Here is a 22,987-nt window from a genome sequence, read left to right as displayed (position 1 = left end):
CAGAGTGATGGGTTCCCTTTCCCCTATTTCACTTGCAATAACAAATCCTACCTTCTTTCCCTTATGACAGCAGTATTACTTTTATGATTGTGTACTTTTAGACCTCGTTTTTTTGACTGCATGGCAGATGGCATAAGAGGCTGCGGAAAGGAAAGAAGAAAGAAGATGGGAGGGCACAGAGATGGGACCATTCAGGGCCTCCCACAGGTGGCCCCAGGCAGATGGTGAGAGGGCGATAAGACAGACAACCCTTGGAAGTGACCAAAATACCTTCCAGGGCCCAGAAGTGACAGGCAGAGATGGCTGCCCCTCAGTAAGCTGCCCACACAGACGAAGGGACCCATTATGTTGATTAAATGCTATCATCACAGTCCTTGTCACACTCATTACCTTTGACCAACTAAAAATAATTTTACTCAATAACTGTCTGTCCACATCGCTGGCTAGGGAGTCACTATATTCCAAATCCTGTGTTTTATACGGGCGGTAGTTAGCCTGTAATAACAGATAGAACAATACAGATGCAGCTCAGATTGCTTTTTTTCAGAAGTCATTCCCAGTTCTTTGCTGCCATTGGCCTTGTTCTGCAAGCTTCAGGGAGCAAATCTCGTCATTGGATCTTGGGGAATCTCCACCAATTTTTGACAAAATTTCCATTTCCATCCTCCTCTGAAGGAACCTATTTCTTTTTACAATTCCATCAAATTATTCTGAAACTTTATTTCTGCAGTCTCTCCAGCAGGTCAGAAAAAACAGTAAATTGTTAAATGCTTAGAACTTGATTTCAAGCAGCAAGGTAGTCTTGGGAAAGGAAATGGCTTGCAATTATTACATCGTACAGTGAAATCCCTTAGGTGCTGGTCTCCTCCTGATCTTACAGATTGCAGAGCCTAAATAAAAATTTCCAGAGCATTCCAGATTTTAAAGTCTCTGCCCACTTCTGTCTGGGCCATGACAGATGGAGCATGTAATACTCACTAAAACTTTGAACTGAAGCATACTAATACCTGTATAAAACAAGTGTTTACTGTTTACACAACTTTTAATGAACATATCCAGAATCTTTCTTTCTCTGGATGTCATGTCTTTACCTGGACTGAAGTGCAGAAACAGGGTCTTGTGTTGATATTGTATTTACCAGGCAAGATCTCAAACATTGGGCCATACCTATAATTCAGTGTGGTCTCAGCATAGTGCAAAATCGGGTGGGTTGGGTTTTTTTTTCCTAATTCTTCGATTGATTTTGAGGTTGTCACTTGCTTGTGTTGAAAGACTTGGTCTGTTCTGGCAGAAATGTACACCCTCTAGCCAGCAGCTTCATAACTAAATAAATTCAAGTCTTGTGTTCTCCAAGATTGCACACCCTGGTCAATTTACATGTTAAGTTACATGACTCTTCTACACATGGAAGTCCCTGGAAGTCACACTTATAACAAGGCTACAGAATAGAAATTGGCCGTTTGTGACACACTGGATGATTGTGAAATTTCCATAAAGTAGTATGAAAACTCCTCTGTATGTGTAGGAGTTCTCTGTTTCCTTACAAAACTGGATATTAACCTATTATACCTTTACTGCTCAAATACATGCTATTTTTGAAGTTGAAGCAAGCTTAATCGCAAAAAAATAAAAATCTGTCACCTTAACAGGTTGGCCTTCTGTCAGAAGAAAAAGGATATTTTCTGCAATTTCTCAAAAAATGTATTTTTAAAATCCACTAACATATTCAAAGTGAAGTTATAACGTTTCAGGTAATGGGAGAAATCTGATAGTTGCAGAAGTTGTTAGATGTCATATTAGTTGTAGTCTCCATCCGTAAGATTACATGTACACTGTGTCTTACTATATCAATTTAAATATACACTTCTTGCTGTTTCAAAATTTGGTAATAGACTGTAGAACAAATCAATACTTCCTCTTACTATAATTTCTCAAATTATTTCCACTGTTTGAACTGAGCATTAAGTGCAATTATTTTAGATATTGGTCATTGTTGCCTTCCTTCTCCTCCTTCATGGAACAGAATCATTAGGTTATTGTTGTGTATTAGGTTTCTGATTTGGTTTTCTTAGCCATCTTCTTGTGTGCCTACTGGGGGAATACTGGTATACCTTCTGCCCTGTGCTAATGTGACTTTATCAGACATGACTGAAGTTGACCCAGCGTGTTTTATATAAAACTGTTTTTTTGTATTAAAAATATGAGTACACTGCTGAAAAGAAGTTAAAAATTCAACAGAACGTGGCTGAAACCTGTTATTCTCCTGGTTATCTCTCTTCTGTGAACCAGATTGTTTCTTTCTTAACAGGCTGGAAGCACCCTTTGCATAACTTATACACACTCAAATATTACTGCATGGTATGAGAAATGTATATGGTGCCCTACGGGTATCACAGTTGGATTGTTAAGCATATGCCAAGGACATTTCTTCTCATATGTCAATTTGGAGACAAATCCTGCTTCAACGAAGTAAAGCTAGCCTGAAGGTACCATATAAAATATTACAGATTACTGATTTATCAAGTGATAGTAACTAATGACAGGGAATAAACCATTTCTTCTTTTAAGTCATCCCCTCATGTAAAGGTATCGTCAACAACCTGTCAGTCATCCCCTCATGTAAATTTATTGTCAATGACTTGTCTAGAAGCAGCACTTAGTTTTTGCGCAGCAGTCAATGTGGCTGGTCTCCATACTACAGCAGCCGGTCTACGGTGGTAATTCCCAGTGATTTCTGCACACTGCAACACCACAATTCACAGTGATGTCTGCAAGAGTCAGGAATTCTCAGCAGATGCCCAGGATCAACTGCTCGGAGATTAAGAGGGGACTTTTGTGGAGAGTGTTTCTCCTTACAGAGTTTGAAAGGGAATTTCATGTACCACTACATTACAGCTACCTGGAAAGAGAAGTGAAGTTCAACAGCAGTGAAGCAGTTGAACCATGCTAGAAGTTTACAGACTTTAAAGAAAAAGTTAATTTTTATTTTCTTTTACCCACAGGTCTACCCACGGATAGCGCCGGCATTTTGGCACTACCTGCGGGTAGAAGTGAGTAGCGGGTATTTAAATACTCCCACATCTTTACTTTACAGCTTACTAGCATTTACTGACCTCCTAGTCTGTTCATTGTGCAAAAATAATTAGCTGCCATTCTAGCTGCCATTTTCTGTGAATGTAGTCTTGTACTAATTCCATATTGTTTTGACTACAGTGTGATTACTAACCCAAGTCACAAAGATGTGATGTGTTTATATGCAAGATATAAAAAAGAGAAAAAAATTAAATCTAAGTCAAGGCCATATCATACATTGTGACTGTAGTACAAAATCAAACTACAGAAATCCATACCTGCACCTCTTTTTATAAACACATTTTACATTCATGAGAAGAATGTGGAGCTTCAGTTCTGCTGTATCATTTTTGCAAAGTTTGTACAACTCAACTTGATATCGTTTCTCCCCTCTTTTGTCCCTCAGGAGCATGAGCAGCTCAGCTATTCCTCCACAAGGTCCAAGGCTCCAAGTGTTATCGTCACAGGTCTCAAGCCAGCCACCAAGTATATATTTCATATCAGAGTCAGGACGGCAGCAGGATACAGCGGCTATAGCCAGAAGTTTGAATTTGAAACTGGAGATGAAAGTAAGTTTCACTGGAGGGGAAAAAAAAATCAATTCCATACAAGTAGCATCAAATTCTAAAACAGTGAGACTGGGAGTTTGAATGGCTGAATCCATGCCATTTGCTTGTCACTCAATGACCAAGGCTGTGTGATAAAAAACAAGTAAGCCTCAGCCTCACACTTCGAAATCTTGGGTTTTTGAGCAACAAATAGAAATTTTAGCTCGATGCTGCAGCTGAAGGAGTGTTTTCTTCTGCAAAATTTCCTAGTTTGCCCCATATCCTGTCTTTGTGGTAAAGAAGGCCTTCCTTTCAACATCTGGAAATAGCCTTAGACAGGCTTATGGGTTATGTAAGTCTAGCAGCTTCACGCAAGCTCCCAGAACACAGTGATGGAGTTTTTTCTCTGTAGTTTTTAGTGGTCCAAGACTCTACAAGTAAAAAAAATGAAAACTTTAATGTGTATTTCCAGTCAACCAATAAGCCTGCTAATTTTGCCAATAAGAAGCAAAATGCGTACATATTCCTGCAGAATATGCAAAGTCTTGATGCTATGTATGATGTTCATGCTCTGAACAATTTTATATTGAAGTCATGTATTGCCCTCCACGTTCAAAGAAACTGCAAACAAGGTATTTACAAGCATTTGAGATAAAATTAGTATAGTAGATACAACACTAAAACACTCATTAATGAAACTACTTTAATTAACCAATTATGTACACCATCTTTTTCATTAGTGTTTTAGAATTCAGGTTGCTTAAGCTAAAGTACAGGCTCAAAACTATATAAGTGTTTTGAAGAGCACCCATGTGTTTGTGTTCCATTTTCGTTGCTTCTTAACTTCTATTTCAAAAATGTTATAGGGATAGTTTTCCAAGTACTAATGCCTAATTGGATGTTTTAAAATTTTTTGGATACTTAAGCTAATTGCTTTAAATAGCAGTTAATCACTTGGGTGCTTTCAAGAATTTGGGTAGATCCTGTCTGCATCTTCTGGTGCTGTAGACACTAGGCTTTAGGCCCACAGGGATATAATCTGTATCAAAAGTAAATGGCATTTAAACCTCTGTTAGCCCATGTGTTGTTTCTGAAAATGTGACTTACCCATCTGAATCAGGAAGACTGTGGTTCCAGTGACATTTCTCTCATAGGCGCTGCTGATGGAAACATCTCCTGGGAGTGATTCCATCCGCTCCTTCCCAGCCCCACGTCTCTTTCACCGTCGCACTAATGCAACTGGCTCTTGGGCTGCATGGTGAGCTAGAGCTCACATTAATTGTAATCATTTATTGCCTCTATTACTTCTAAGCACTCGTGAATCTTGATAGTGATACATACACACTATATATTTGCTGTTTACCAACATCTACTGCTGAAGCTTATGACTAACTAGAAGTATTTAATTTGTTGTAAATATAAATCATTGGATCTTTGTTTATGATCAGTTGAGATGGAGATCGAGAGAAATTATGCAGCTCAGTTTGAAATGGTACCTGGAGCTAGATAAAGACTTCAATTTAATTAAAAGGGTAGTTCAAAGAACTGTGGTCTTACTCAAGTATTTGTACAGTACTGCTTCATATTTCAAAGGAACAAGAAAAGCCAAGTGATGCCTAGTGGTAGATACTACGTATTTCAAATTGAAGCAGTACTCAGTGACCGGTCAAACGATGCCCTGTTACTCTCCAAATATCTTACTTCCTCAAAGCAGTATTTTGAAAGTTGGCGTATTCTAAACTTTAAGGTTATATCAGATGATTATGATCATTCATTTGAATCCCTTTCATAACACAGGCCAAAAGTCTGTAACTCCGTCACTTTTCCAGACAGCTTGTGATGATATCTTGAAATGTAACATCTACCATATATAAATAGTCTTGATTTAAAGTCTTTCAGTAGTAGAGAGCTTACTGTGTTCATAGGTAGATAGTTCCAGTGCTTAAGCTTCATAAGTAAAAATTTGCACTGTATTTCTAGTAATTTCTTTATTTAGCTTGTATCTTGTGACCTTTTTCTGCCTAATTAAAAATCCAAATACTACCAGAAATGTCTTCCTGTTCTAAATGTGTGTAGGCCATTTTTAAGAGTTCTCTTGTCTTTCCCACAAGTGATATAAATGCTCTCTCTCACTCTAAAAAACAGTTTTTAAAAACATTGAATAATTTTGTAGCTATCCAGAATTTAGCATCCTTTTTGAAGTATAACATCAGAGCTGAACCTGATATTGAATTAAACTGGAAAACTAAACCTGTTTATGATGCCATAAACAGACGTAACACTGCTTACCTCCTTATAATTCGTTTTTCTTTTACTTGTAAGTCTAAGCACTTGCTGCTTCAATTAGAGCATTGTCTGACACAGCTGAGTATCTAGACCATAGCAACATTTTTGTCAGTACTGTTGTGTTCCAAGATACTGACCTAGACTTGTATGCAGCGACTGGGGAGGGCTGTGTTGAGACTTGGGCTGCATAGTTTTATCAGTACACGTAAACGTTAGCTCACCCCTGTCTTAGAAACCAGTCCAAGTCAAGACGTGTAGAAATCTATCTCAATCCTTTACTACTCTGGCAGTATGCAGCTCATCTGAAAATTTCCTGAGTTTTTACTATATATTCTTCTCAATTATTCAGAAAGATACCAAATTATATTAGACCAAGGCGTAGTATTGCTGCTCGCTCCATCTCTACCCATTAGAAACAAGTTGCTTAGTGAAAATTCCACATTTGCAATTACTTTTTGTGGTCTTTCAGTTAGCCAGACCTTAATTTAATGTGAGCTAGGCTGATTTTATATAAAGTTAATGTTTTCATCAGGAGGCTGGGAAGAATAGAGCCTTCTAAGTCTGTGTTGTCAACAGAAAATTTATCAACCAACAATCTCATAAAAAAGACAAATAATATTTCATGCCTTTGATAAAAACTTTCTCAGCTGACAGTAGCTAGTAACATCCATCAGCTCTCTACCAATTGTACATGTTACAGTCTTAACGTCTAAAGAATTCCAGGAGCAGTCACAGGTGAACATCCAAGGTTATTCCATTTACCCTGCTTGAATATTGACATAATTTGTTAATAAATAGTGGTAAAGTGAACAATCCAAAATTAGGATGTTTCTTTAAAATGGTAGAGAAGTTGTAAAAAAGTAAACGTTCATCGATTGTGAGTTGTGTATATCAATGTCCTAAAACATACTGTCCTTGGCAGGACAGTGCTGTCATGCCTTCTCCAGTTTACTGGTTGAAACACTATCAGTGCCACTTCAGTTATACAGGATAAAACAAGATAAGCCCGTATTAGGAACACCAAGACATTTTGGTATGATTATTAAAGATAGTGCATGAAGCAGAAAGAAGGCCAACTCTGCAGGAGTACTGAAAAAATAGTTGCTTAATCACACAATGCTGATGTGTTTTTTCGGAAACACCCTCACTTACTGACCAGCTGACTGAGGCAGCCATTGCTTGGGGAGCATCTTGGTTTTGAACTCTTCTCCCTGCTGCAGAGACCAATAAATGAAGTGTCTGAAAGACTGAAATTTGTACTTTCATTGTGAATGGAAATGAAGTTACCTACAAAAGTCAGAAAAATTCTCTTCAAGGAAGCAGGGATGGATGGATGGATGTTGTCAGGCACTGTTAAAGCTAAGAGGCTGCTGCTGGGAAATGTAGTTATTTTGCAAAGCATAGTAACTGCTGCTTTTCACTGTGTTCCTCATGGCCATTTTATTCAGTCTCCCTGTTTCAGCACTTTACAGGTGAAACACTTCTAGCAAAGCTAACAGGTTTTCATACACTCCAGCACACGCGTGTGTACCACTGCTGAGGCTATAAATTGAAGGATAACCTCACTCATGGTTCCTGCTTTTCTGTATCAGGAGTACTAACTATCTAAGTCACCACAAAAAACTCTGATCCTTCCTAGATAGAAGAAAATGTATTCTGAGAATAAAAAAATAATTTGTCCCAGGGCAAACATGCTTTGATCTCTGTTTTCTCTTCGCTCTCTCTTTTCTAATTAGCTGTTTATGGAAGACTTGGTTTGTTTGTTTGTTTGTTTTAATATTAATGATTTAAAGCATTCTTTTTTTTCCTTAGGAATTTTTTTTAGTATATCACCTCAGAGGCCCTTGTGCCTCGAGGAATTTGTAATATATTGAACAATTTACAGCTGTTAGGCAGTGCAGTCTTTCCATGCTGTAACTTTCTTGTGCAGAGCTTGATCTACAACAAAGGGTATTTTCCATGTCAGCCTCCCCAGCATGGGGAAAAAAAATCTGAAAGGGAAATCAAAAATTTCAGAAATGCTAATAGAATACCTGACTAATCAGGTATTTATAAATTTGAGGACTGTGAAAAATCAATTGGCCTGAAACCCTCTTCTTGATGAAGCAATAACTTTAATTTCTTTACCATAGGCACAGATGGTGACTTTCTTGTATTGCCAGATCTCCTGAATTCTCACATTCTTCCTCCTTTTCCCACATCCACAAAATCTGTCTTTAACTTTTTGGCCTCAAATCATGCTGTTTTGGATTTGCCACCAGAAGTGATTTAGACCCTGAACTCCATTCATTCCAGAAATCTAAAGCTCAAAGGAGGGGTCTTGAATCATTGATTCTGATAGAGGTCCAATATTGTTTCAAGCATATGCTCTGATTCATTCTATGGCAGAGGAGCCATCCCTAGGGTTTTCAGAAATGCATTTAATTGCCAATGCAAAGTGGAGATTGTTTTGTTAGAAATTTTGATGTTTTGACAATAGTAAATTAAATTTCTGGATGAAACAAACAACTGAGATGGCACGTATCTCATATTTAGAAACTGTCTTGCTGGATCTCTCTCCAAGTCTGCATAGTCCTACTGTTCATTTAGTAGTAGTCAGCCCTGGATACCTCAGAGTGTCTCATTTTAATCTTGAAGTACTTCCTCACTGTGTTTTACATTTTCAGCCATTTGTTCTTCATATTTGACTTTGGCCTATCTGGTTTCTGTACTGTACTGCCCATAAGCCACTGAGACTTTACTTTTCTTCTGCATTTCCTAAACAAGAGTGGCATCCTTACTCAGATCTCAAACTACTTGCACAGGCTGTCCATTCATCCGCTGGTCAGGAAGCTAATGTAGGGGGCAACACTTGGAAGAAGGCTTTTCAAGTGAATACATACCAGAAGTGTTTACATTCTTGTGCTAGTGATGGCCTTATATCTTCCTTTTAAAAGTCCTTTTTAAGATTTCCTTTCCATTGCCTTCTCCCTTTCCCACATTCCCCCTTAGATTGGAGCCCATCATCTCGCAGCACTTCTGAAAATGTAAAGGTTACCGTAATTGGACTTTGTATTTTTCTTTCATATTGTTCTTGAACACTGTTGTTTACAATGCCTTGTAAATCCATCTGACAGCCAGTTCCTGTCTATTAGAGCTCCAGTTCTTGCCATCCACACTTATCTGTCTTACAGCTACTCACTATTATCTGTCTGGCTGTCTTTCTGTCACTTTTTTATCTTTCACTCTGCTGGAAGGTCTGCTGTCTAATAGATGTCAAACTGAAATAACTAAAGGATGTAGCTAAGAGACAGAAATGAGCTGGTTTTAGGGCTTCCAGCCCTTTTATACCAAATACACAATCTTCTAAAAGATTTTGGAGAAATTTACTCAAAGAAAAGAAAGGAGAACAGGGCTAGAAGATTCTCTCCGTCTGTCATCCTCCTACACTGTGACTAAAATGTCTGCACCATTTCTTCCAGTCTGACTAGTGAGGAAGTGAAGAAGAAGCCTTGCGATATTTCCCTTCAGCCTAGAGAGCAGAGAAAGTGTAGCTCGTCCTCCATATGTTTGAGTGAAGAACCCAGAGAGAAGCGGAGACAGGGGATGGATGTAAAGAGTAGATGGTGGGGACAGAATTGACACCAGGCTGGATGCAGAAGGGATTTCTAGTCATGGTGTTAAGCAAGGAAGCTGGAACGATGCAATTAGGGACTTTAAATGTCATTTTGGGCATATAATCTGAGTTAAGCATGAAGCATAATGGGAGTGAAGAGTATATCTGGGTAAAACATTTCTCAGTACATTTATGATACGCGCTGCAGTTTTCAAATCAAATCACCACTTTGATCCTGTGGGTTGTAGTTACAATGTATTTGAAGAGTTTTGACACTCAAACATAATAGTGTACTATCTCATTGTCTGCTGGGGCAAGTAATAAATCCTCCCTTTTCCTTGTCTTAAGCTACTCATTTTTTAAAGTATATTTTTGTCAAAATGAACTTGTTGAGCAGACAGGAAGAGGGAATTAAGCATCCTACCAGACAACAGCCAGCCCAGTTAGATAGGTACTGAGCTCCCTTATGAGTCTTAGCACTGCTCGTGGTTTACGTATTGCTGTCGCACCAGCATTTCCTCACCTCCTTGCCTATCAACTTTGACTGTCAAATGGAGTATGGCCCCATCCATAATACAGCCACATTCAACCCTGTGATCACAGAACTAGTAACGATACCTGCACTGGATGTATTTGGGTGGTGCATAGTCAGCAGGTATGAGGCCGTGCATTGTACAGTGTAGAGACAATAAAATACTGATTTTAGCTGTATGAATACTGGCCATGTTGTCCAACAAATGAGATTCTGGAGAAAATGCTATGTACTTCTATAGTGAAATGCAGCAATCTAATATATACACCCAAAGAGATGAAATAAGGTTGCAGGAACTTGCTTGGCTTTGCAAGCTGTCATAATTGTTTTTCAAACTGAGTTTTTCTGTCTTGCATAATCAAGAATAGTCCTGAGGAGAAAGGCACGATCGTATAACAATATGCACAGCTGACGGAGAGGAAAAATGAAGGAAGAAAAGCAGGAAACAACAAAAAAGATTCAAGAACATGTAAAACAGAGACAATATGTGTTAAAGCTCTTATTATTTCCAACTTGAGCTTTACCTTAAGAGAAAACAGGGGAAATGAGAAAACAAAAGAGAGATTGAGGGACGTGCTGAATTTAAGTTAGAATGGCAAAATGCTGTAAAAATTGTAATTATTGAGTGTCCCTTATTGCCATCTTCTCACTGCCTAGATAGTGTTTACCTGTGTGAGAAGTCTGTGTATGCGCATACACATATGCTTAGGTATCTGTTGTTCACTGCACTGTGCCTTTATTGATTTCTAGAAGGATCACTTTAAGCAAAAATAAGTATTTCCGTCATTTTTACTTACCTGCCTCTCTGTCAGTTTTTAACAAATCCACATTTTCAAATTATACTTGTCTGTCATTTGACATTTTTATCTGACAAGTAAATTAAGGTCATTGGGAAGTTTCAGGCTTGAAAGCCCCTTATAGTGATTTGGCTACTTGAAAAAAAGATGCTCACATATTGGACTCTGGCACCTCTGCCAACACAGTGAAACACAAAGAAGAGCAGCAGTGTGATCACTCTTTAAGTGTGGACAGTCTCAGCTAAAAGTCAGATTGCTTAGAATGAACTAAGTCAGCCTGGAATTTGTCATCTTCATGAATTTGACTCTGGTTCCTAATAGAAAATATATATTATGAAACTGATAGACTGCATTCTGGTTTAGCTAAAAAAAACAAGAAATAGCAGCTCCATTCAGCAGAACGATTCCGGACACGTGACTTTATTCATCGCAATAGCTGCAGAGTGCTTCTTTGGACCATGGAAGCAGTCCCTACATCTGCACCTTTAATTCTCATGAAGAAAAGCCCTGGGTTGTCTCCTTGGCAATGAATATCTGCTGAAAAAAAAACACAGCTAATTTATCTGAGCCCGTGGTTTGCTTTTCTCCTGCTGAATTCACTATTTTTGCACACTTCTCTTTCCTATTAAAAAGAGAAAAAAAAGAAGGCTGCAGTTTGTCCTCTCACTTCCATTGCAGAGATGGGCAAGATAGTCTCACCTAAAACCACCTCCTCCATTTACAACTTCAAAGTGTGCCTAGCTGTAACAATCTTTGCAACATTTAGCACAACCTCCGCTAGTCTGAAAATAGTATTCAGCATTTGATTTGGAGAGCCTGTTATTATTTGCATGGCATGATATTTGTTACGTTGTATTTTTCCAACTAAATCTGACCCCGTGGAACATAACACAATGCAGAGCTAGAATCCACTCCCATAATATCACTAGATATCATGTTGGAAATTAGCTATTCAGTGAGTATTTGCTACATCATTTATTGGAAGATGTATGTATTTAACTTGTCTGTGGAGAGCTTATGACCACAGATACTGAATGCCTGTAATTTACTGCCTGTGCATATCTCCACTAAATTGTATGGACAGAAACCTGAAGGCAGAAATTTTACAGGTTGGTTTTGCTGAAAATTTGACATAAACTACTATAGTTTTTATTTGCTTTACTACTATTACAAAGTGATGTTACACTGCTAATTTCTAACCACTCACAAATATTATTTAGAAGCCAAATGTTTTTTCTTGGAAACAGCATTGTATGGGGCTTAGGGCAGCAATGTGTGCGTTGTGTCAGGCTTCGTCAACTGCAAAATAAGAGACTATATAGCCTGCTGAGCTTTCTTTTTGCAGCAGCCTAGGTGATTTCGCTACGCTTTAGTCATCTGATGCCTGAAGAAAGCTGAGGATTTTGCTTATAAAACAGTCTGCAAGTTTACAAAATCAAAGTTGCTTTCCTGATAAATCTAAAATTTATTTTCTACATTTACTACTGTTGTCAGAGGTCACTGAATAGAATTATTTATTCTCCTTTCAGTATAATGTTATGTTTCTCATGGAAACAGACAGTAAGCATTAGGTAAACATCATGTGGTGAAAAAGTTCAAGTGTTACTGAGTTTAAGAAATAAAACTTTGGAGTCACAAGACAGGAGATAGAGAAAAACTGAGCCTAATTCTCTTTCTGCTCATGTAGTACTTGAACAAGTGAGGACCAACCGAACTGTAAGTAGATACTTTGTCAAAGTAAAGATTTAATATTATTCAGAATAAATTAATTAAAAAAGCAACTGTCTAAAGACTGGATAATTTCAGGTGCTCTTTTTTATGTCCTAAATATCCTACACAAAGCAGAGAGAAAAACATGAGGCATAAGAAAATCAGTATTTTTTGTTTCAACTACAGTGTTGCCAATCACCAGAGCACGTTATAGGTAGAACTGTACACATTTTGTGACAAAAAAACTAAACACCAGACATACAGAGGAGTGTGTGAGGCTACACATTAAGTGTGCTTTTACTGCTTTGCTTTCTTCTGAAGCCAGTTTAATATCTCTTCCATACATGGCACTGCTGCTGACTTCGCTGGGACAGTTGGAGGGATAGAAGTTCTGAATTAGATGCAGGCTTAAGCTAAATAAAGCTAAAGAAGAAATACATTCTAGTTTTGTGTCCAAAATCCTGTCACATTCAAATTTTAGTAAATTTCAAGTGTCTGATAATGCCAGCTCCTCATTTTAAAAACCTGTACACATCTTCTCCCCTTCATCATAGCTGGGACATGGATTATGGTTTTTCACTTCATCAGCACATTCACATCTGATGTCCTTGCTAAGCATCAAGGAAACTAGTACAGAATAATTGCAACGTTTGACCAGTGGAACATTATCACCCATTGCACAAGAATCCTGGGTGATGGAGCTGTAACCTCTTTTCTTTCTGCTTCTGTTTCAGCTTCTGATATGGCTGCAGAGCAGGGACAGGTTCTTGTAATTGCCACTGCTGCTGTTGGAGGATTCACTCTCCTGGTCATCCTCACTCTGTTCTTCCTGATCACCGGGAGGTAATTAACACTACAATGTTCTTATTTACTCAGGGTCAGACTCATCCAAAACTAAGAAATTAAGAATAATAGTTAAGCCATTAAACCACATTTTCAGAGCTAAAATAAGGGTTAGACATAGCAGGGTGAATGTCCTCTTTGTTCAGCACTGCTCATACTCACAGTTCGATTGTGAGTGTTGTTTTTCATAAAAATCCAATTTGGGGAGCTAAGAAATTATATGAAATCAGGAAATAGCTTGGCTGTTTTTAAAATAAGTTTCTGGACCTCTTACTTGAGGAGCAAGAATTTAAAAATACAATGTACCTGCACCCTCAAGGCTCTGACATTAGAAGACAGAAAAATGAAAAGCAAAAAACCTGTATTTTTTACAAAATCTCTAACTGTCAACTGCAAAGTTTGGAAGGTGTAACCTTAGGATTTTTGATGTCTTAGGGTTGGCAGTGTAGCTTGCGAAAGGCACTTGAGTGGACAATTCTGTATTACTTTTGGTGTATTAAATTTATAGGAAAAATCATATATAATTATGTATATATTTTGTATGCACATTTCTGCATCTATTAAGAGGAAATACAGGAATTATGTAATGAAATTAAACTAAAGAAAACTTCACTCCAAAATACTAAAATGATTCTACTGGTGATACCACTGGTGAACAGAAAATAGCTTCCTGAAGGTCCTGTTTTATTGCTTTTGGGCTTTTTTTTTTTTTTTAATTGGATTGAAGATATCCCAGTTAAATCAACACTACAACAGCACTGTTGCTCTGGCAGGGCAATTCATCAGTCTGGACAATAATTATTTTTTATAACTCCCTTGACTCTTATACTTACAGTTCTTTTAGTACAGTGCTGATTGTCCCCCTTCCTTCAGTTGATGTGTTGATCCGGATCACATAATGACATTACGCAAATTGGATGAGAAAGCATTTTGATTTGAGTGGCCAGGTGCCAGGCTCAATTACACACTCAAGGTTTTAAGTGAAGTCACAAATTCTAATTGGACATGCTAAAAACCACACATAGAGGTCAGAGCATCAGTCCTTGCTGGACCTCAGATTCCCACAGGGGCAGCTGCTTCCATGGTGCCCTGTTTAATTTTTCACTGAGCCTCCAGGTGATTCCCATGGGATTTAAGGACTTTACCTGCTTCCACCAGGAAGCAAAGCAGAATTATAAAGGACAAAGACATCTCCTCTGTGAGATGTCAGTGGCACTGCAGTAATGCCATGGCTCAAGAAAGCCTAAAACCAGACTGATATTCTGTAGAGGTCTAGGCCTTTGAGCAGAGGAGTCAGGCTCATAGCTTCTGCAGTAAGCTCCATGGGGGGTTTATGTGGGCTCTGGCCCCTCTCTACCCTTTTCCCCTCTTCCTCCTTCAGACACATGAAACAGCCTGTGGAGGAGCCTCCACGTGAGGAGGATTCTCCGTGCAGTTTCTTTCTTACCTGGCTTAGGGACAGAAAAAAATGCAGCTTTGGGATACGATTCTGCACTATTCCTGTTCTGGTTTAGAGCCTGTGTTTAGACTTAGGGAAAAGATATTACACTGATTCCTCTGAATGTGATAATGGTGTTCACAGATGGGGCTGATTTCAGTAGGCGGTGCTGCACTTTCAGATTTGTAATAGAGTTTCTGTTTTGTTGGTATAGCATTACCTCTAATTTGAAAAGAAAGTGAAGTCCTATTGGTGTAGACCAGAGGTTTGATTTGCAGTACCCCAGCAACCAAATATATCACTACATTAGCCAACATTGTGTGAATTAATAATGAACCCAGTTAAGTCTAGCATTCTGTTGAAGTTAATAGAAGCAGTTAAGACTGGAATATATTGTGATCTTAGATGATCTTAAAGGCTAAGTAAATATTCCTATGATTACTACAAATGGTGACAAACAGTACGCTCTTTCAGAAGAGAGAGGAGTTATTCAAAGACAGGCTTTCAGAGGAGGTGATTGTGTGGAATCTTTACATGGAATCCTGAAACATAACTCAAACACTTCCTTTAGAAAGAACTCACTAAGCTCAGGAATGAAAAAAATACAGAAATGTGTTTCTTTCTGGGTTTGTTCCTCCTGTTTGCTAAAGGATATCAGAGATTCTTAACTTTCTAAGATCTTCCTCAGTGGGACCGTTCCAATTATGTAAGATATGAATTCATTTTGAAGTGTTCCTTAAATGCAGTGATAGAAGTGTATTCCACAGAAGACAGAGCAAGAAAATTTTGAATAAATACTCAATTTACTCTAGGACTGGAGGCAAAATTCTGCATGAAAAATGGGATTGGTACCCTACAGATGCGCTCTGCTTCACTATTGAGAATTAGCAATTTGATGAGCTGTCGAGTCACAGGGCTGCTGATGAGTCTATTCATAGTGGAGAGGCTGGGTTAGATGAGCACCTGCCTCCGCACTTCGCTGAGTGATTATCCACTGAGAGCAAGCAGGAAGCGCGCCTGTCAATTGCAGATAGAAAAATGAAAATGACAGTGACTTCGAGGTGCAGGATCTGCAGTGAGACTGGGGTCTTGGCTATATTTCAGGAAATGCAGTGTTAAAGTTCAGTGTGATTTATTCTTATCATTACAGAAATTATTCCTCTCCAATTGTTCTGTAGGCAACGCTAAGGCAATGGGGAGCTGGAGCTGGAAGACTCCTCTGCTGGTGATTACTCACTGGCTTCTGCAGTCAAGCTTTGGGGCCACATGAATGCTTAGGAGGACTGGACACAGCTAAAGCCTTGTTTCTTTGGCTGTTCCCTTGGACAGACACTTTAAGTGTAAGAGCTTGTGTTCAGTGTTCTTGGCAGTTGGCACCCTACAGATCAGTTGTTCAGGTCCAGAAATGGCACTGGCATGCTTAGTGGTCCCATCAACTGGTGTACAATCTAAAGTTTTCCAAGGAAGCTGAGAATCCACTGGTTGCTGTTTCCCTCCGTAAGGGTACATAACCATGAAAACAAGTGCCTTACAAGTCACAACCAATTATGACAGCTTCAGAAGTTTCTGCCCTTCAGGTGTTCATCATCACCTCTGTAGCAAAGAATGAATTTGTGAGTGATTGTACTCTGTTTCAGTAGTTTAAATGAACCGTTGAAATGAGGTGGGTGTGTTCACATATTTCTCATATCTCCATTGCTAGTATTTTATTGGATATACTATCTATAATTATAGTTTATTTTCTTTTATAAGGCTGGTAATGAACACACAGAGGAAAGTCCTTTTTTTCAAGCAGGTCTTGGAACTGAATGTCTGTACAGCAAAGCACATGTCCACACACACTGCTGTTCTCCACTGGGGTCGGCGTCCCAACAGCCCTTAGCTCTTAGCCTAGCCCTTAGACCAAAAGATTCCCCTCTAAATCATACTTCTTAGGCTGTTCAGTGAGTGAGAAAGAGCTTTAAGACCAAAAGCAAATATTTTGGTTTTTCTTGACTGAAAGAGTTGCTCCTATCATGTGACTCTCCAAATCAGTGTAGGGAGCATTGAGGCTGGGGGAGATTTCATTACAGGGAACCTGAAAGTTTGGCATGTGCGAGTTTTCTTCAACATACCCTTGCACTGACAGGTAAGGTTGCTAACAATTCATGAACATCTGCAGAGTTTGGTGTTCTTTGCCAAGGATTTGCAATTTTATAGCAATCATACAGGCATATGCTAAATCATCATATTCACATAGCAGGCTACATGTTTTTTATCCCATATGATAGCTGCTATCTTAAAAGAAACAAGAAGTCAGTGCCTGGCTCAGGCTGCACAGAGCCACTCAGGTAAAAAAAAAAAAAAGTGGTCCTGATGTGAAAACATGCTTTCTTTTTCATGAAACATGGTGAAGTCACAGAAACTATTAGGAAGAAAATGTAAGCTTTTTTGACCCACTGGATATGAAAAGCTGATAGGATAAGGTTTAATTAGCACAAACCAATGTGTGCAAACAAGAATGCAGGGAAGTAGTAAATTATTACAGTATCAGTATTCTTTGGAGGAGTCAAACTTGGAAATAAATTATTGCATCAGTCTTGAACTTAAGTAGTCATTTTCATACTCATCATTCAACCATGATTTATTTTTATTTGTATCTAATCTGTTTGTACTTCTTTATGCATATTTCTCTCTTTAGATTCATAACTAAGTATATATTCCAAATGCAAATATTTTGGCTTTCATAAAAGTGCGGATTAAACTTAAAGTACCTTTATTTTATGCATGACAATAATTTTAATTAAAACTCCACTTGTTTTTCTTAAAAGATGCCAGTGGTACATAAAGGCCAAAATGAAATCTGAAGAGAAAAGAAGGACTCAGTTGCAAAATGGAGATTGTAAGTGGTTCAAGACTGTGTTACATAACATCTATATCATGTTTTAAGTGAAGAATGTTCATTGTTTTCTGTACAGTTTTTGCTCTTGATGTTTTAATCTGGCCATTTGAATAGTTCCTTATTGCCTGCACCATCAAGAGTGTTTATTTTTATTTGTATGTCCTCTTGAACAATTTCACTGAATTCACTCTAGTTAATAAGGTTTTTTGGTACTCTATGAATAGTATTTACCAGTTTTTCAGGTTTATTTCTTTGAATTCTCAACTGGGCTGGACCATATTGAATTTCTGCCTCAAAATTCCACTCTTGGTGACTGTGCCTTATTTGTATCTATTTCTCTTTGGCTTTAGGGATCTACACTTCCAGCCACCCAAAAAATAAAAAGTGGAATTTGTTGCCTTACCTCCTATTCATTGATCAGTTTATGTTTTATGTTAGAGTAGCTATTTAAAGTTTTTATTTATACAAAGGGTATTAAATGGGGGGGGGGGGGGTGTGTCATTTTTTGTACCATCCCTGGAAATACTATGATGAAGACAGAAGTTCAGTCACCGGAAGTAAAACCTTTTTTCAGGCAACACCACTGTATCCAGCCAAGTGGCTCTTTCTGTCAAGGAAACAGGCACATTTCCCCATAAAGGATACTTCCTAGGAAGATTTGTTTGTCATTTGTTTCCAGACATGGTCAGAAAGGAAAGAAGGAAAAAACCTTCCTGATGGAGAGTTTGATATATGCCTCTGAGACCGTGACTGAATTTGAGAGAAGCCTCACTCAGTGTCTTTCAGGACAGGGTAAATGATGACTGTATTTCATGTTGACACAAAGCTTAATATCAGAGGCTTCTCATCCATTTGCAGTTATCTCAGCATCAGACTTGAGGGTGCAAGTCTCTGCTCATGTATGTGCTCCATAGAACCAAGGATAAAGAGGAATTACTGTGATTTACCCCAGCAGCCAAGACTGTATTGCCAACAATACTCCCTCCTTTACAGTGAGCACTCAGCGCCTCCAGAAGAAGTACCTCCTTCATGCTAGCAGCCAACAATCTGACTGCTGACTACCTATAGATTTGGTATCCAGTATCAGCCTGAAACAACATGTGTGGCTGTGCAGTCTCTGCTGGAATCAGTATAAGGATGACCTCTCCTAGACTGGCTCAAGCTGTTTAAAAAAAAGCTGTGCTGCAAAACCTGCACTGGTTAGCATTGCCTGCTCCGGTTCCCAGATTTGCCATGGTCCATGCTTTACATTCTATGCTTCTGCTGTGTGCAGAAGAAAACCATCTCCTGTTTATCCTTCCCCTCTTCCTTGGGAGCTCAGTGTTAGTCAGAGGAATATTTCAGGAAATAGGCTCCCTGAAGGGAATTTGAAGGGGGTCGGTGATCTTGCTGATAATATGACATCCCATGATGTCTAATGTCCTCCCCATTTCTGGTGTATGGTGTGTGTACTTTATCGGCAGTAGTCCAAACAACTGTTGCATACTATTTAATGAAACCCAGCTACAGTCATATATCCTGAACATGGGTTCTTCACCTAATGCATTTAGGCTCATCACATAATGAGCTGCTTTAGACTCACATACTAAATGATAAGAGGAAGAAGGCTGAGAGGTACTCAATTCTTTTAAAGGAGCTTCTCTGAACCCAGCTGCAGTACCCTTCTCTTACCCTGATAAGTTAATGCATTATCTACATCAACTTCAGTTAATGAATTGAAAGTTTTCCAGAACTTAATCACCACATGGCAGCAGCCTAAAAAAACTCCCATCCAGATCGTCCAAAAGAAACAACATCAGTTCTTGGACATGCCATGCTCAAGAACACAAGGGATATTAGCCATGCCAGAAGACGATGGCTTGCTGGAGCCTGCCAAAGCAGTCTGGCAGCAACCCACTATTGCAACAGCCATCTCCAAGGAAGCAGACAGAAATTATTGAAGACTTGTAAATGGATTTGGATATTTTTGTTTTCGTCTTGCACCTGGCTCTCTGGTTGTTCAAGCTGATCAGAAGAGAACAAAGCAGCGCAGTCCTCCAGGACCCATCCTCAGAGAAAAGAATCTCAAAGATTGAACCTGACTGGCAAAATGAATGTTCAGCCATCCACGCATAAATGAAAGGAGTGAACTGTTTTCAAAGCAAATGACAGATTGCTGAAATTGCCCAAGGAGCAGCAAAGGAGAGTATAAACTGCTTTGGCAGTAATCACTGTTAGTCTTCAGGATCTGCTTTCCCCTGTATCTTTGAGTCCTCACTTGGTGTCTCTATAAACACCCTTTCAAGTGACCAGCTCAGAGCTCACGTATTCTCTCATGACTTGCTGCATTTTGCAGATTTACCAGCTGTACATGAAGTATTCCTTAAGGATGTGAGCTAAGTGTAGAGACCAAGGAGCCTCTTCAGACTAAAATACTAAATAGCATTTGGAAAGGAAATGCTTGCAATGAAAAAAAGAAAATTGAATCTACTTTATCTTACCCAAAATACCATTTTCCTTCAAACTTAGCTAGGGCTTTTATTTTTTCCTAAGAAGTTTCCAAAAAATTATTGTCCCCTGAATTTTCCTGTCTGAAATGTTATACCTCAGGACATGCTTGTGTTCAGCTGTGACAAACAAAACAGCGTAAGAGTTTGACACTCTCTTATCAGTTGAATACCAAAGACTGAGTTTTCTAAAGGTTTTTGACTTTTTGACTTTTTGTTCCTGTGGGACAGGATAAAATCTGGGACCTGTGTAGCTAGCAAACATGACAGTAACTAGAGGTATAAACAACATTCAGAGAACCTAATACCCGCATTTCCTCCGTTCTTTACACTCACTGTTTATCAGTTATCATTGCAAGCTGAAAGGTTGTTTGATGTAACAAAGCACTGCAGCAATCCTGAAGAAGTATCCACGCTTTCAGTCACCCAGGACATCTCACAAGATTTGATCAGGGTCCAGCAGGACCTTGCTCAAAGTTTCAGCCAGTACTTTTGAATGCTCTTGCTAGTGTTGGGTTGGCACAGAGACTTATCCTCTGTTTACGGAGTTGTAACGTGTCTCAGAAGCCTCACCTAAAAAGCAACTCGAAGGATAAGATGAGATGCTTAAATCTGTGCCCAGTCAATCTTTGAAGGCCCTGGTGCTGCCAGCAAGTGGGAATAACTCATGTGCATTCCACAGTTGGTTTACATGAAATCAGTAGCAAACATTAGTAATTTTGGGTCGTTATCCTCTTCTGTTGGGTTCTGGAACTTTAAATGTGGAAGGCTTAATATATTATTTCCAATCCTTTTAACTGTCTTATCAAAAAGAAAAAAAGAAGAGAAAAACCTTGTTGCTACAATGCGTGAATGTCAAAGAATGCTTGATTCCTTGTATTCTCTCTTTTTTGCAGTACGTTTCCCGGGAATCAAAACATATATTGATCCAGACACATATGAAGATCCATCTCTTGCTGTCCATGAGTTTGCAAAGGAGATAGACCCTTCAAGAATTCGTATTGAGAGAGTTATTGGGGCAGGTAAAAGTACAACAACTTTAAAAAATGTCAAGGCATGGATAGGCTGCTTTTCTCAAGTCACCAGGATAATGCAAGCGGTCAAGTATAGTACAAATATAGGCATATTTCTCTTATAGCACCAGTTCACTCTCAAGTGTGGTGTACATGAGGTATTGTATTTGGCTCATGTTACAAAAGTGGGTATATTAAAATAAAGAGCTCTTGAGAGGCATATTGTCCAGTGTGGTAGGTTTATCCCAAACCTTTTTTAAGGCTTTAGCAATTTTTTGGGTAGGGTTGTTTTTGGGGGTTGTTTTTTTTTTTTTTTTGCTTTGTTCCATGTGTACTCAAAACACAGTACTCAGCATTTGCCATAGTGTCACATATTCTCTGTCACTGAGGGGGATATTAGATCAGAGTCTTTTTCTGGAAGGAGATGAGATCAAAATATAGAAGGCTGAGCAAAAAATATTCTCAAACAGAAAACAGGAGGAGTACAAGGGGGAAAAGGAGAGGCTGGCTTGGCACAAGCTTTCCTGTAGCTGTGCAGAGAAGGATCATTGGCAGAGAGGGGAATGAGGAAGCTCTGATGAGAAGGTATAGACAGTATGAAAGGTGATGTGGAGCTGGGAAGCAGGATGAATGGGAAAAATAGCTGCAGGTTCTCCTCTTACATCCCTGTTTGTCCAGGTGTGTGGTGGGGACAGAGGAATTACATCTGAACAATTGTTTCAGACCCTGTTGTCGCCTACGGGGTGTTTACCTTCCGTTGGAGATGTGGGCTATTTCACAGCTGTTTGAAAATAAGTTTCAGAAGCTCGTTAATCCTTTATTGGTATTGGCCTTTTTTTTCTAAGGCAGAGAACGTCCCTTTTGTTTTCAGGGATCTTACCCTTTGCTCATGTGCTATGCTTATAGATAAGTCTATTCTGTGAATTAAGTGTTACCCCCTTGTCTTAGTTTTGGTTTAATTGCCAGGTTTTGCTACTCTGGGAAGTGCTGTGCGAGTGTTCCCATGCATTCCCTTTTGGAAAGCCTTTGTAGGGATAAAGGTCCATGGCTGCTTGCTAGAGTGCACTAGAGGTCCTGGTGGCTGCTCAATGGCAACAGAAAACACACCTTTGTGGTTAACACAATGAAAGTGAAATACTTGAAAAGATCAGAGTCTTGTAATACTGTTTCTTGTAACTTGTGTTCTGACTCTCTAGAGCAGATAGCATTTCATTATTGACCAGGTCCTCGGATGATTTTCTGTTTTATGCAGTTATAGTTTGCTGAGGTCTTAGACAAGGCTAGAAAAGGCCCTTACAAAGTTGCTTAACTAGTGGATCTCAGTACATGGCTTGTGACCAACATGACATTCAGAAGGCCCACCAACATTTCTCACAGTTATAACAAGTTAAAACGAAAAACAGACTGATAAGGAGAGTCTGAAGTTCCTGTTGTGCATTACGCCCTCTATGTTGTTACCCACACACTGCCAATGGCTGGGGACCATTGACCATTTCCCAGCCCCCACAGGAAAGGAAGGTGGGAGAGCTAAGGTTCTGCACCAGAAATTTTGATGAACATAGGAACAGAATCCTGAGCTCTAATTCCAGCTCTCAAGTTTAATTTCTTCCTGCAAAAGGCATTATCACAATACCTGTCTTCAGTTTATACACTGTGGATATTTCTCTGAGTCCTTAAGATGTTAAAAGTGACTGAGTTTTGTAAATTGCTGTCTTCAAGGTATTACAATATTTGCTACACAGATGTTTTGTCTTCACCTCACTGTAATTTTATTTCAGTAGCGATA

The 22,987-nt window shown here is 38.9% G+C and overlaps 1 protein-coding gene across 4 annotated transcripts in view; it reads left to right on the top strand.

Annotated features, from left to right (window-relative positions):
- The window catches only part of EPHA6 (EPH receptor A6), a 543,420-nt gene that overhangs the window by 393,258 nt on the left and 127,175 nt on the right, over positions 1–22,987 (top strand). For 2 of the 4 annotated variants that reach the window (XM_075434878.1, XM_075434861.1), the window contains exons 7-11: positions 3,003–3,050; positions 3,479–3,641; positions 13,275–13,383; positions 17,632–17,702; positions 21,085–21,210. In XM_075434878.1, coding sequence (XP_075290993.1) covers positions 3,003–3,050; positions 3,479–3,641; positions 13,275–13,383; positions 17,632–17,702; positions 21,085–21,210 — 517 coding nt within the window. The remainder of the gene's footprint in view (positions 1–3,002; positions 3,051–3,478; positions 3,642–13,274; positions 13,384–17,631; positions 17,703–21,084; positions 21,211–22,987) is intronic. The other 2 variants (XM_075434886.1, XM_075434870.1) reach the window with 1 other exon arrangement.

This window comes from Opisthocomus hoazin, chromosome 1 (genome assembly GCF_030867145.1).
Source record: "Opisthocomus hoazin isolate bOpiHoa1 chromosome 1, bOpiHoa1.hap1, whole genome shotgun sequence".
NCBI lineage: Eukaryota > Metazoa > Chordata > Aves > Opisthocomiformes > Opisthocomidae > Opisthocomus > Opisthocomus hoazin.
This window is presented reverse-complemented; position numbering and strand designations above follow the sequence as displayed.